The following is a 13,988-nucleotide window of genomic DNA, read 5'->3' as shown; positions in this document are numbered from 1 at the left end:
TCCCTCTGTGTCGTGCCCCTCTCTCTGTCTACAGTGAGCCCCAAGGGACCCTCTGTCTGTTATGTGGAGCAAACGCTGGATCTGCGAGTGCGAGGAGCTGGCAGGGGGTCTCTGTGGTGAAGCTGCTAAGCCTGACTCCTGTCTTTGGTCTGGGCTGGGGCACCTGCTTGTTTCCTCCTTTTCCTCGCCCTCCAAGCTCCCAGCTCTTCCCCTCCTCTGGGTGTGTCCGGTTGTCCACCACCAGGAGCCCAGACCCAAACCCTCTTCCTCTGCGCTCTCCTTGCATCCTGCCCCCAAATTGGCTCTGGGGGGGTCAGGAGACCCCCCTCACACACACACACATCAGCGTGCAAGCTGAAATGCTGGTCCTGATGGAACAGCTGCCACAGTACGATGCTGAGCTCCTCCTCTGCTGCCTCTTCCTCCCCACTGTGGACGCACCTGTATCCAGTCAGGGTTTCTCAAAGGAGCTCCCTGGACACATGCAGGCTATGGAGGGATGGCCCACAAGGCTTTGGTTCTCCTGAATATTTCCAGGCAGCCTGGACTGGCCTGGCCGTGCTGCCCCCCTCCCCCGCCAGCTTGCTCACCTTCCTGCAGGTACATCACGGCTTGGGAGTAGTTCTGGAGGGCGTGGTGGGTCCTGCCCAGGCTGCTGTAGGAGGCAGTTTTGGCCACCAGGTCATTCATCTGGGCCGCGATGCTCAGATGCTGCTCCTGGTAGACCACTGCTCTCTCGTAGGTGCCAAGGGACTCGTAGGTCAGGCCCAGGTTGCCATAGGCCCGGCCCTGGCTGGCCGCGTTGTGGGTCTCCTCGGCAATCTGGAGGTCCAGCTGGTGGTACTGCAGGGCCGTGTCGTATTCAGCCATCTGTTGGTAGATGTTGCCCAAGCCGCAGGCGGCGCTCCCCTCCAGGGTCTGATCCTTCATCTCCCGCGCGATGCCCAGCTGGCGCTCCAGGCAGGAGATGGCCTGCTCCGAGTTGCCCAGCTGGCTGTGCAGGGCGCCCAGCTCCCCGTAGGCCTGGGCCTTGTCAAACGCCTCCCCGAGCTCGTGAGCCACCACCAGCCTCTTCTCAAAGCACACCAGGGCCTGCTGCAAGCTCCCCATTGCCCTGGGGGGGGACAGCCAGCATTACTCTCACTAAGGCTTCGGGAAGGAAGCTGCCGGGGGCAGGCGGCTTCTGTGCCAGCCTCCTCCCACCCGCCACTGAGCCCTGAAATCCACCCCTTGGGCTCCACGGCAACGGAGGAAGGCAGCCCCTTTCTTTCTATGGGACAGAGCCGGGACCACAGATCTACTGGGCCCTCCCCTCCATCCCGTTCCAGGTCCCCCTCTGGATGTGAAAGGCCACATCACCGCCCAGAGCCTTTCCCCCTCCCCTGACCCCTAACTGGGGAGCTGCTCATGCATCCCTTGGGACTCCCCTCCCCGCTGCTTCCGCCTTACCTGTGCCCATTGCCCAGGCCCCGGTAGGCCTTGACCTGGTCCTGCACACGGTTCAGGCTCTGTGCCACGGACAGGTACTGCTCATAGTATTTGACGGCCTCCTCAAAGTCGCCCAGGGCCTCGTAGCAGTCTCCCAGGCTCCCGAAGGCCCTTCCCCGGTCCAGCATGGCCTCCGTGCCACTCAGCTGCTGCAGGGTGGCCAGCTGCTGCTCAAAGTAGCCGATGGCCTCCTCCATGGCGCCCATGTTCATCTTGGTGATGCCCATGTTGCCGTAGACCTGGGCTTCAATGCCGGGGTCCTTCAGCTTCTGCCCCAGCTCCAGCTGCTCCTCGTAGCACTTGAAGGCCATGGTGAACTTGCCCAGGGCCATGTAGACAGCGGCCAGATGCCCGTGTGCGCGGCACTCGCCCAGGGCCTCGCCCAGCTCCTGGTATACCTCCAGTTCCTGCGTGTGGTAGCCCAGGGCCTTGTCGTGCTTCTGCAGCAGGCGGTAGGCCGCGCCCAGGGCTGCGTAGGCGCTGGCCTCCAGCCTCCGGTCCGTGGCCTGGTGCGCCAGGCTCAGCTGCTGCTCGTAGAACTTGACGGCACCAGCCACGTCCTTCTTGCAGATGGAGAGGTCGCCCAGGTTGCCCAGCGCCCGGAACTTGGCCTGGGCATTGCTGAGCGACTGGGCCAGGGACAGGAGGTACTTCTGGCACTCCTCAGCCTTGCCGAAGCAGGCCAGTGCCTTGAAGGCCAGGCCCAGGTTGCAGTAGGCTTTGGCCTGGCTCAGCTTGTCATGCAGGTCCTTGGCGAGGGCCAGGTCTTGCTCGTAGTACTTGACGGCCTCCTCATAGTTGCCCAGGCAGTAATGGGCATAGCCCAGGTTGTGGCACACCTTGCCCTCCCCCTCCATGTCCTGCAGCTCCGGGGACAGCTGCAGGTACTGCTCATAGTAGGGGGCTGCCTGGGCAAATTCCCCCCGGGAGCAGTGGAAGTTCCCCAGGTTGCCCAGGGCCCGGGCTTCGCTCTGGATGTCCCGCAGCTCCCGGGCGATGTTGAGGTGGTTCTGGTAGTGCTGCAGGGCCCGGTCGTGGGCACCCAGGGCTTGGTAGGCCACCGCCAGGTTGCCGTGGGTGGAGGCCTGGGAGGCTCGGTCGTTCACCTCCATGGAGATCTGCAGCTCCTGCCGGTGGTACTTGACCGCCTGGTCAAAGAGGCCCAAGGCGTTGTAGGCATTGCCCATATTCCCGTAGGCCCGACCCTGCGCCGCGTAGTCGTTCAGCTCCTGCGCAATGGAAAGGTGGACCTTGTGCAGCTTCAAGGCCGCCTCGTAGTCGCCCTTCATCTGATGGATGATCCCTGCCAGAAAGGAGCACAAACAGGCTGGCAAAGTTGTTTTTGTAGGCCAGCATAGCAGCTAGAGGACTCTGGGCACCAAAATGGAAAACCCCAGAAATCCCAACCAAGGAGGAAGCTCAAGCTACTCTAGCTACTGGAGTGCTCAGTCTATAGAAGAAGACAATACAGCCACATAAAATTTCAAGAGGTTTTGACTTACGAGCAATGGAAAGAAAACAGAAAAGATTGTAATATAGGATTTCAGTAAATAGACAGGCAGGAGGGAACCAGAGAGAGAATTAGACCATCACAGAATAAAGGATGGAAAGTCACCAAGGTAAATAAATAAATTTTGATGTAAATTGTATGCCATTTGATCTAATCAATGTAAAATAATAAATATATTTTCCAAACAAAGAGAAAAGAGTGCAGGTGGGCTCACAGGCTGGGAGCCTCCCTGAGCAACAGGGAAGCACAACCAGGAGAGGTGCTGGGCCTTCCTTCCTTGGAGGTTTCTAGGCAGAGATTGGATGGCCATCTGTCGGGGATGCTTTAGGCCAGAGTCCTGCATTGCAGGAGGTGGACTAGATGGTAGCCAGGGTCCCCTTCCAACTCTATGATTCCATGATTCTAAGTCTGTTATTAAATTCCAGGGAACCCCAAACCCTCCTTAGAAACATCCCAAACTAGGTGCTCCTCTGCCAGCAATCTGGAAAATTCTGCACACATCCAGAACCTGGTGCTGAGCAGCAGAGGGGGCTGGGGCTGAAAAGGTCTGATGTGTTCCATGGCTGCCCAGAGACACTCCTCTGCTCCTGCCCCACGCCCAACCCACGGCTGGTGCTGTTGTCTGGAGAAGGGAAGGAGCAGCAGAGGGTCTCTCTCCTCTCTCTCTTGTTCCTGGTCTTCTACAGATGTGAGGACGAGGGGCCACCTCTCTTCTAATTCCCCAGCTGACACATACAAATAAGCACATGCCAATTTTATGCAAATCTGCATCAGTCCTTGAAGTGCCTGTCAAATGGAGCCCCCACATCACAGACCAAGCTCAACAAGCCCCCCGGCCCCCTGCGGAGCCTCCTGGACAGCCCCACATTGCCCGCCTCCTTCTTTCCTGAGGGAGCATCACACCCTCCTGCCACCGCCTCTGCCCCACAGGGCCCCCTCCTCCTCACTGGGCTGGGGTCAGGCAGAAAGGCAGAAGCAGCTCACCCAGGTTGGAGGAGGCGCGCCCCTGGGCGGCTCGATCCTGCAGGCTCTCGGCGATGCTGAGCTGCTCTCCGTGGTACTGCTTGGCCCGCTCCAGGTCCTGCATGCAGCGGGCAGCGTGGCCCAGGCCGGCGTAGGCACGCATCTCGATGGACTTCTCCTCCAGCTCCTGGGCCAGCTCCAAAACGTGGTTGTGGTAAGACATGGCCTTGTCAAAGTTTCGGCGGTAGTGGTAAGCGCTGCCCAGGTTGCTGTAGGCACGGGCTTCCTCCCGCCGGCAGCCCAGGGCCTTGGCGATGGCCAGGTGCTGCTCGTGGCACTGCACGGCGTTCTCAAAGTCGCCCATGGCGATGTAGACGGCCCCCATGTTGCCCAGCTCCCGGGCCTCGGAGAGATCGTCCTTCCCTTGCTTGGCCAGGAGCACGCACTGCTTATGGCTGGCCAAGGCATTGGGGTAGTCCCCAATGGCCGTGTAGACGTGGCCCAGGCTGCTGAGGGCCGAGGAGGCTGCCTGCAGGGGAGAGGCAGAGGGAGCAGAGAAAGGGGTGAGCCCCACAAAACCACCAGGGCTCCCTGCCCTCCAAACAGCCCCCGCAAGCCCAGACGCAGGGCCAGCACAGGGCAGAGTGGGCAGGAGACAAGTCATGCTGCGGGAAGCTCTTCACAAGCCCATGGAGAGGGCAGCAACTGGGGCGCTGTGCTGCTCCCCTGGCACACATGCACAAAGCCACAGCAGGCCTCCGTTTCTTTCTGTTACCATGGCTAACAAAGCCCCCCTGCTTGGCTGCACTTGGGCAAAGAGGCACCACGTAGCATTCCTGTGCGAAGGGCAAACTAGCCCAGCTCTGCTTCTGCAACTGGCGGGACATGCAAAATTAGAGACTTCGTGCGAGGAGAGCCAGTGGCAACCCACGCCTGAGGGAAGACCACACACAGCCCTGCAGACATGCCCCCCCCAAGGACTTGCAAGTGAGTAAGCAACTTCATGGGCTCTCCAGTCGCTTTGTTTTTTGACAGAAGGCACTGGCGGAGGTAGCTCCCGAGTTGTCAAAGGTGACTCAGAACTGAACCCCCCTGGCCAGCCAAGGCTGTCACTGTCAGCGGCACGGCTGTGCCTGCCCCTGTGCCTCCCCCCTGGCACAGAGCCCCGTGTGCCAAAAGGAGTCAAGGCCCAGCCATCCAGGCCACCCCCTGGGGGAAAGTCCCTGGGAGAGCCAACATGGCGAGGGGCATCTCACGGAGCCCTGGGGGGGGGGAGGTGGACCTCTTCTCACCAGGAGAATGTTTATTTATTCCATTTATAAAACATTTGTATAGCACTATTCATAAAAATATATACTGATAGCGACTTATAACAAACCTGCCTAAATACAATAAAAACCATGCAAACATTTAAAAGCAGAGATCAGCTATCATAGACAGGCATTTTCTTAATTTCCTGCATTTCAGAATCCCTGCCAAGCCCAGAAGAGGCCGCCTTAGCCAGCTGGGCAGAAGGGTCAGATTTTTCACCCTGGAGCAAGACCCACCCAATGGTTTGCAACCCGGGGCTGTCCTGGATGCTGGTGAGACTGGAGGCCAAGAGCAGAGGGCAGGGGGCCTCTGGCACACCCTGCAGCGCATGGGCCTGCAACTGACTCCATGTGCCCTTAGAGAAAGCATGGCTCTTGCCGGGCAAACCTTCTGCTGGGCTCTCTCTCTTGGCACTAGCTTCTCTGGGAAGAAAAGGTGCCCCCAGAAGCCCTCCCACCCTGAGGCCGTGCCAGCCTCCATTTCCCTCCACCCCTCGGAAGAGAAAAGGGAGTGAAGGCAGGAAGGGGCCAAAGGGGCCTGTCCACACCCAGGTGGCTTCAGGTGTGCCCTTGGAGAGGCTGGTGTCTCTGCTTAATCAGTGGCCTCCCTCCGGCATCAACCTCATCCCACTCCCTTTATCACGTCAGACCGCACACAGGGGGGAAATCCAGAAGGAGGGGGAGGAACCCACTTCAGATCTGCTCCAATCCTGAGGGATGGGAGGGGGGGATGCTGTGCAGCGCTGTTGTGCAGTGTCCTGAATCACACACACACACACCCGCCTCCACACCCCCTTGGCCATGCAACTGACTGTGAATGGGTTTCTTTAAAAATAAATAAATAAAACCCTGCTTCCTGCAAATTAATCATTCAAAGCAGGCTGTTTCCTTGAGGAGCAGGAAGGGGAAGCCAGCTCCGTCCACTGCAACCACCCTCAGCCCACCCCCAAATCAGATGTGAGTGGAGCGGGGAGGGGAGAGCCCAGGGAGCAGCTTTTAGCCTTGCCAGATCTGGCCCTGCTCAGACAGCCAGGGGTTTATTTTGGGGGGGGACAGAATGGGGAGAGGGGGCGGCTAAGCAGACACAGCCAGGAAGGAGCCAAAATGGCAACACCTGGGGCTGTGAATGGGAACTGGAGGCTCACAGTTCAGCGATTCAACTGCCGTGTGGATGAGCACCCCATGCCCTGCAAAAAAAGGTCTCAAGAGCACATGCTTCCTTGGAGTGTCCCCTCCACACACACTGAATTTTGCCAAAATGCCTAACGCCCCCCTGCCCTGAGATTTCATTTCCTGGTCTGGCTCACCAACTTGCTGACCATCTTCAACCTGTCACCACAAACAGAGAGTGAAATAATGAAGATGCAGGGAGAGTCTCACCCCCCCCCCGCCGCCGCCGCCAGCCAGCAGGGGAGTAAGCTGCAGAGATTAGCGCATGATGGATGCACTTCTGATTGCTCCCTTTGGGGGGCTGAGCACAGCTCTCTCGCCACTCGTTCCTTCCTCCATAGCTCCACGCAGCGCAAAGGGAACCCAGAGTTCTTCCTCCTGGCAGCCCAGGCAGAAACCCAACTGGGGAAGCCACGGGGGCAAAGGCAATGGTGAGCCCCTCCCTCTGCAAGGCCTAGGCCACCAGGGCAAAGAGCTGGGCCATCACACCTGGCTGCCTGAGGCAAAGATGGTGCTCACCCCCACGCTGAGTCAGGGCGCTGAGTCAGTCGAGAGGAACCGCCAGATTAATGGCTCCTTCAAGGGGATCTGCTCCCCATGACTCTGCTGGCAGCTTTGATCCCCTCCCCCCCCCAGCCGCCCAGCCAAGGCTCAAGGGGTTTCTCTAGGCAGGGACCCTTGTCATTGGGCTGGAATGCGGCAGGCGGCAAATCCGCTCCCCACAGGGTTGACCACAAGGCGGCAGGCCGGCTGGCCTCTAGCACCTGCAGGCTAGCCTGGGGAGGCCAGCACTTCCCCAGCCCTGGAGGCCTCCTTCCTCAGCTGTGGTGGTATAAAGGGGGAGCCATTCAGACCTCACACAAGGAAATTTCTGTGGGCACCAAGAGGCCAAGAGAATTTCCCAGGAGTTTCTCTCCTTTTGAATTTTCAGCCAATGCTGAAGGGAGATGGGGGTGGCAGCCTGGATCCTTGGGTCATTCCATCCTTCTCTCTGTATTTTATTTACAGCAAAATGTCACAGGAGTGAGAAGCTCCCTCTTAAAAGTTCTGAGCATTTGAGGTCTCAGAAGTGTTTGGCACCCTCAGAGGAAGCTGGCTGTGGGACAGCCACACACAGCTGGTTCTTTTCTGCCACATGCCCATGCCAACTGGGAAGAGACACACTCACCGCCAAGGCTCACCCCCCCGAAACACACCCCAATTCTGCAAAGGTGGTAGGTGGCAGCCTCACCCACTGGAGCCAGCACTCCCCTGAAACAGCTGCCTTGGCAAGCGTCAGAGAGGCGACTCAGAGGAATGCCATAACTTTCAAGAGAAAGGAAACGAGCAGCCTGCATCACGTCCCCAGAGAGCAGCGGGAGGCCGAGTAGCAAAGCAGAGGTATCCAGAGAGAAAAGGCCCCGGATCATCACTAGCCAGGAGGCTCAGGCCTCCTCCCAAGGAGCAAGAGAAGAGCAGGCTGCTCCACCACAGCAGCAGAGCAATTAGGCGGCTGCCAAACTCTGGTGCCGTTCTTCAGGCTCTCCAGCCTTCCCCCATGATTAATGTGCAACACGGTGGCCAGACAATGGAGGGGAGAGAGCAGGATTTGCGGGGAGACAGCTCAGCCGAAACAAACAAAGCCCTCCTTCCCTTCAAAATTCAGGGGGCTTCTCTTCCAGCACAAGGCAAGCATGGCAACATCAGACCCCACCTCCCTCCCCCCAGCACCATGGCCACACAATCCGTGTGGGGCCCAGCAAGGAAGGGGGCTGGGGGGAGAGGGTGAGGGGGCCAAGCTGCTGCAGGATGCCCCTGCCTTCATAGGCCAAAGCTCCATCCAAAGGCATCGCAGGCACTGAGAAATGTCCTTGTCCCTCGGACAAAGAGGCCATCGAGACTGTAAGGCAGAGAAGTGAGCCCTGCTTGAGATCCAAGCCCTTTTGCCTAACAAGACCAAAGAGGGTGAGACAGTCAATGTCCTCTGGTAGGTGAGCACCTGGCTCTCACAGCCCTTTGCCCCAGAGGCAGCCATCGTCTTCCCCTCAAGGGCCCAGTCCTGCTCCATCCAGACAGGCCTGGAAGCGCCATCCTGGAGCCGCCTGCAGCAGCCAGGGCCCCTCCTCTGCCACCCGCTTCCAAGTAATCCCGTATCTCCGCAGAGCCAGGCTCCGATTCCATCTCACTCTCTTTGCTATTATTAAAAGCAGGGCATCCTGTAATCGGAGGCATCCAAAGTAAGGTTACCAGACGTCCCCGGATTTACAAATCAGTCCCCTGACAAAATCATCCCTATTGAAGTTGAAAAGTGTCCCCAGATTCATTGAAAAATATCTGGTAACCTTAGAAAGGCCTGAGAGCTGGGAGAGCTGATTATGTTGCAGCATTTCTGTGGTCTCCGCAGCCATTGTGAGGCAAAGGTTCCAGCGATCTGAACGCTTTGTTTCCGCCACCTCTGGACTCCTGTAGCAGCCAAAGAACACTTCCCAGATAATGGGAAGGGGCATCATTAAGAGCCACGCCCGCCACAGGCCAGTCCTACTCCACCCCCTGATGGAAGCAACAGTGCTGGGGGCAGAGGGGGCCATGCTGTCGCCCGCTCCTCGCCTCACCCATTTCCAGCAACTCTGGGCTCAGAGCCTCTCTGGTCCCAAAGGAAGCTGGCACAGAGCCCTTCCCTTCCTGCTCCCTGGGCTCATTCTGTGGGTTAGGGTGGCCTCCAAACCAGCTTGCCCGCGGCTGGTGGGACCCAGAGCCCTCCGGAAACCTCTTCCATATGGCAGAGGCTGCCCAGCAAAAGGCTCTTCCGGGAGGAGCTTGGCCAGCGTTCAAGGTGTGCTTCTTCCTATTCCGGGTGACCATTACCTCATTCCAGGCCAGCCCAGAACAAGCCCTTCTGGTGGAATTCACATCAGCACCGTTGCAACATTGTAAGAGTCTGCGTGTTACAGAGAAGTCTGCAGAGGGGGCCAAGAAAAACAGCTGTGCATTCAGAGGAAGCCCTGTGGTCAGGGTGATGTCATCAGAAAGCGCCAAAGCAATTTCCTGTGGTTACATCCACAGGAAATCCAAGAGGCTCGGGGTTCTCACAATCCAAGTAGCCGTTTGTTGTCAATAGCTGCTAATTATGTGCCCAGATGGGCCATAAATGGAAAAAATATTGTGATCAAGCAGAATCCAGATCCACCGGCCTGCACCAAGCCCAAGCAAGCTGGAGATGCACAAAACACCCATCTCCCCCGCCCTCCCCCCCCCACAGGCAGTGGGGCAAAGCTGTGCTGTTTGCCAAAGGCAGCTCCCCGTGTTGATCCTGGCTTGCTCAGTCACGGTGCCGGGCAGCCAGCCTCCTCTTGTACAGACATAAGCAGTCAGACTTTCCACTGCTGGCCTGCGCCTGGTCTCCACCCCTGCAAGGATACTTTCCCAGCACCCAAAGGCAGCTGTTCTCCCATGTCCCAAAGCCATTCTGTGAGCGAGGGATTTGTGGCTGGCTCTTAGAAACACAATTCAGAGTCCCCACCCCAGAACCAAAAGCCAGACGTGCCCACTGGGCCCCTTCAGAATCTGCTCTGTTGGCATGGCTCATAGGGTGTATTCCAGGGCAACACCCCCAGGCTCTACCATGTCAGCCGCCTCTAAGCTGGCAGAAAGAAGCGGCAGAGACAGCTGAGCCCAGAAGAGCAGCCTCCGTGGAAGTGCAGGACACCCCCAGCCCAGCCAGCACAAACTGCTCCCCCCAGCCCCACCTACCTCTCTGTCCTTGAGTTTCATGGCAAGCATCAGCTGATGTCTGTGGTTTGTCAAGGCCTCCCGGTAATTTCCTTTGGAGAAGAATGCAGAGCCCAAATTGCCGTGAGCTCGGCATTCACCCATCTGGTCACCTGGATGGCAAGCAAGCAGAAACACAAGAGTGAGGAGCAGCCAGAGAGAGACATTTATGCAAATGCATGCAAATTCACATCTAATACCCATGCTCATCTCTTCTCACAGCAAACACACACCCCAGCAACCAGGTGTCTTTCGCTTTCTCCCAACCCAAATGCCACAAGAGAGGTGATCTGCCTGGAGACGAGCGGCATCCCTTCAGTGCTCCCCTGCCTGGCCACTAGACTTTCAAAGCTAACTGCTGTGTAGGGTGTAGAGGCACAAAGAGGATGCCCCACCGCTTGAGGAGGGGGGGCAGCTGTTCCTCACCCCGCTCTCTAGAGACTACAGATTCCGAGGGAGAGGCAGGGTCCTTGGCTGCTCCAGAAAATGAGCCACCCTTTCCACACAAGGATGAGCATGGATCCAGCCTCCTTGCAGTGTGGGAGGCTATGGAGCAAAGACCCCCTGCAGCCCTCTGAGGGCCTGCTGACACCCCAAGAGAGACCCGGTCGTCACCACCTGCTTCTATGCTGCTGAACATGCCATCCTCCTCCTCCTCCTCCTCCCGCTTGCCCTCTAAGTTGGGACGGGTGGTCCAAACGGCTACCTAAAGTCTTGGCCACGTCCAAGTCCTGCTGCATGTAGCCCGCACTCTTCTCGGTGTTGCCCAAGGACCAGTAGGCGCTGCTCAGGGCTGAGAAGACAGAGCCCCTCAGTTTCAGGCTGCATGTCCCAATCTTCAAGGCTGCTTCCAGGACCACCACCGAGGCCCCGTGGTGGCCGGCCGTCAGCAGCTCCTGGCCAACCACAGAGACCACCACAAAAGGGCTCTTGTCCAGCTTCATCTTCTGCAGCTGCTGGTAGGTTGGCTCCAGGGACTCTGCGAGAGGAAGGGAGACAGGCTTCATGTACCATCCTTCCTCCGCCTTGGAGAAGCAAACACACCCACCCAGGACAGCTGCAGCTGAGGGAAGACTGAGGAGTCTCAGGTTCACACCTGATTCCCAAGAATCCTGAGGCCTTTCTGTTAGGTATAACTGGTCCAGAGCTGCCAAAGGAATTAATTTGTTTACGTATTCTACAACAGTGGCAGGAATAGTCTACGTACAAAAATGGAAAGAAGAACTCCCAACCAAAGAAGAATTGCTCGTGAAGATTTTGGACTATGCTGAGATGGCTATACTAACTGTGAGAATTAAAGAACAAAACGAGGGGGAAAGTCTTGAAGAATGGAAATATTTGGGGGAATATTGGGGGGGAAATACCATGGTTTGGAAGAAATGGATTTGCAAGATAACTTAGTTAGACCTTCCCTCACCCAGTGGACCAAGATTGGGCTGTGGCCTGGATGTTCCCCACCTCTGATTTTTAGGAAAAGGCCGTGATTCTGAGGTAGAACACCTGCTCTGCCTACAGAAGGCCCCAGATTCAATCCCCAGCAGCATTCCAGGTAGAGTCATAGCATGGGAGAGTTGGAAGGGACTCCTAGCAGTACTAGGCCAGGCCTCGGCAGAGTGAAAACCCTCCATCCACAGCAGGAACACACCTGAGAGGCTCCCCAATCAGAGAGATGGACAGAAGACTTCATTTCAACCTCTCTTCAGGGCATCATCACTCAACTCACAAAGAAGGAGGTGGCCGGTGCAAGAGAATATGGAAGGAGGGCAAAAGGACTATTGGGGAGGTGGGAAAACAACCGTGGTAGCCTGGCAGTGCCCCGCATGTCTCAATGCAAAAGGGAGCCCCTTAGGTGGCTGCACTTGTCATCCATGAAGCTGACAACACGGGGGGGGGGGCTGGCCCCTACCGACTGCGCTGGGTCCTTGTTTGCATTGGCAAGCACAGTTCCCAAGTTCTGCTGGGGCCAAACACAGGGGAAGCAAGGAAGCAAGCAAGCAAGCGTGAACCCGTGGGACCTTCCGCATGACACAGTGCAGCCGGCGCTGGGCAGGAATCCCAGGGGCCCTCACTCACCTCGCATGGGAGACTTCATGGCGGCTTCCACCATCCCCACCAGCAGCTGCAGACTCTTGGGATCTTGAGCCAAGCCAGAGGCAAAGGCTGCCAGGGCATCGGCATGGCGCCCAAGGTACTGGAGGGCAACACCCTGTCGGAAGTAGGCCTGCAACAACACAAGGCAGAGGTCAGCAGGGAGCAGCCCAGGAGCCTCAGGGGAAGAGCAGCCGCCTAAGGCCCCCAGCATTCCTTGGAGGAGGCCTGGGCGGCTTAGAGGGGCATGGTGCTGCCTTAAGCAGACCGTTCAGGCGGGGCCCTCACCTCGTGGGAACGCCATCATGGAAGGCCATTCCATCATGTTTTGTGCTGATTTCCATGCTTAAACTTTGTACACTTACTTAACATCAGATACACACTTATTAAATGTGAAATGTGTGTCTCTCACAAGGGTTTCAGCACATTCATCCACAAAGCAGACGTAATCTTTTACATGAAATAGTATTTCTATGAACAGAGTTTGCGGCATTTCCCAAGCTGCTTCTATAGCCTGGATGCAAGGCATGTGGCAGGATGCGCTCTCTCTCTCTCTCTCTCTCTCTCTCACACACACACACACACGCCTTTGTTGTTACCCAAGTGGAACAGATTTGCAATTAATACCCAAAGTGGCTGTCCATTAGGGCATTCAGGCTTGCTCAGGAGCCAGTCCACGGAGGCAGAGATTAAGAAAAATCAGAAATGACACGGGAAATTTATAGACATGAATTTTTAATCTCTTTTCCATTAGCAAGCGTTGATTGTAGAACCATTTTTAATGAATTGGATGGAAGCAGAATTCATTTCATTAACCTTTAGCATAAATGTGTTATTATTGAACCAAACAGGCCACTGTAGTACAAATCCAGCAGCAGAGCAATTAGATTAGGGCCAGAGGCTTTGACTCATGAGGAGCCCATTGGGCGGAAGAGTCAGCAGAGAGAACAGAGAGATGGGGAGGGCAGAAAGGCAGCCGGACGGAGGGTGCCAAGGAGCTCACCCAGCCCAGGCTCCAGACCGCTTTGCTGGACCCAAACTGAGCTCAGCACCCAAGAGAAGGGCTGAGGACCCTGGCAGAGACAGCTGGTGTGCAGTCTGTGGGCTTCTCAAAGCGCTGCCACACACAGCGTGGAAGACATCTTGGGGCAGGAAAGGGGCACTGCCCCCAGCACAGAGAAGGGAATCAGCTGACCCAGCTCAGCCACATGCTACCCAAACACCCCACCTGCCAATGTCAGAGCGGGTGGGCTGGGCCAAGATCCTCCCAGGCACACCCAAGACCCTAAAAGGCAGCAAATCCCCCAACTCTCCAGCCTTGAGGTGTCACAAAAGATCACCCACCAGGCGTGATTTGACCCCATCCTGCGCCCGATACTGGCGGGAGGGGGGCAGGACGCAGAGTCGCCCACAGTGGAAGCAAAGGGTACCAAGCAGGCAGCGCAGGCTGGGCTCAGGGAGAACAATGGCGGATGCAGCCCAGCTCCTGCCAGCAACGAATGCCTTGTGAGGACGCAGGAGGAATCATAGAATCATAGAGTTGGAAGAGACCACAAGGGCCATCGAGTCCAACCCCCTGCCAAGCAGGAAACACCATCAGAGCACTCCTGACATATGGTTGTCAAGCCGCTGCTTAAAGACCTCCAAAGAAGGAGACTCCTTGGCAGCAAATTCCACTGTCGAACAGCTCTTACTGTCAGGAAGTTCTTCCT

General features: G+C 57.1%; 1 protein-coding gene across 4 annotated transcripts in view; it reads right to left on the bottom strand.

Moving 5' to 3' along the window:
• Positions 1-13,988, bottom strand: part of TTC28 (tetratricopeptide repeat domain 28) — a 109,662-nt gene that overhangs the window by 16,117 nt on the left and 79,557 nt on the right. For all 4 annotated transcript variants that reach the window (XM_053369172.1, XM_053369173.1, XM_053369175.1 and 1 more), the window contains 6 exons: positions 12,262-12,409; positions 10,895-11,167; positions 10,171-10,301; positions 3,983-4,490; positions 1,450-2,791; positions 591-1,114 (listed from right to left, as the gene is read on the bottom strand). In XM_053369172.1, coding sequence (XP_053225147.1) covers positions 591-1,114; positions 1,450-2,791; positions 3,983-4,490; positions 10,171-10,301; positions 10,895-11,167; positions 12,262-12,409 — 2,926 coding nt within the window. The remainder of the gene's footprint in view (positions 1-590; positions 1,115-1,449; positions 2,792-3,982; positions 4,491-10,170; positions 10,302-10,894; positions 11,168-12,261; positions 12,410-13,988) is intronic.

This window comes from Podarcis raffonei, chromosome 16, assembly GCF_027172205.1.
Source record: "Podarcis raffonei isolate rPodRaf1 chromosome 16, rPodRaf1.pri, whole genome shotgun sequence".
NCBI lineage: Eukaryota > Metazoa > Chordata > Lepidosauria > Squamata > Lacertidae > Podarcis > Podarcis raffonei.
Note: the sequence above shows the minus strand (reverse complement) of the source record. Positions and strands in the feature narration are given on the sequence as shown.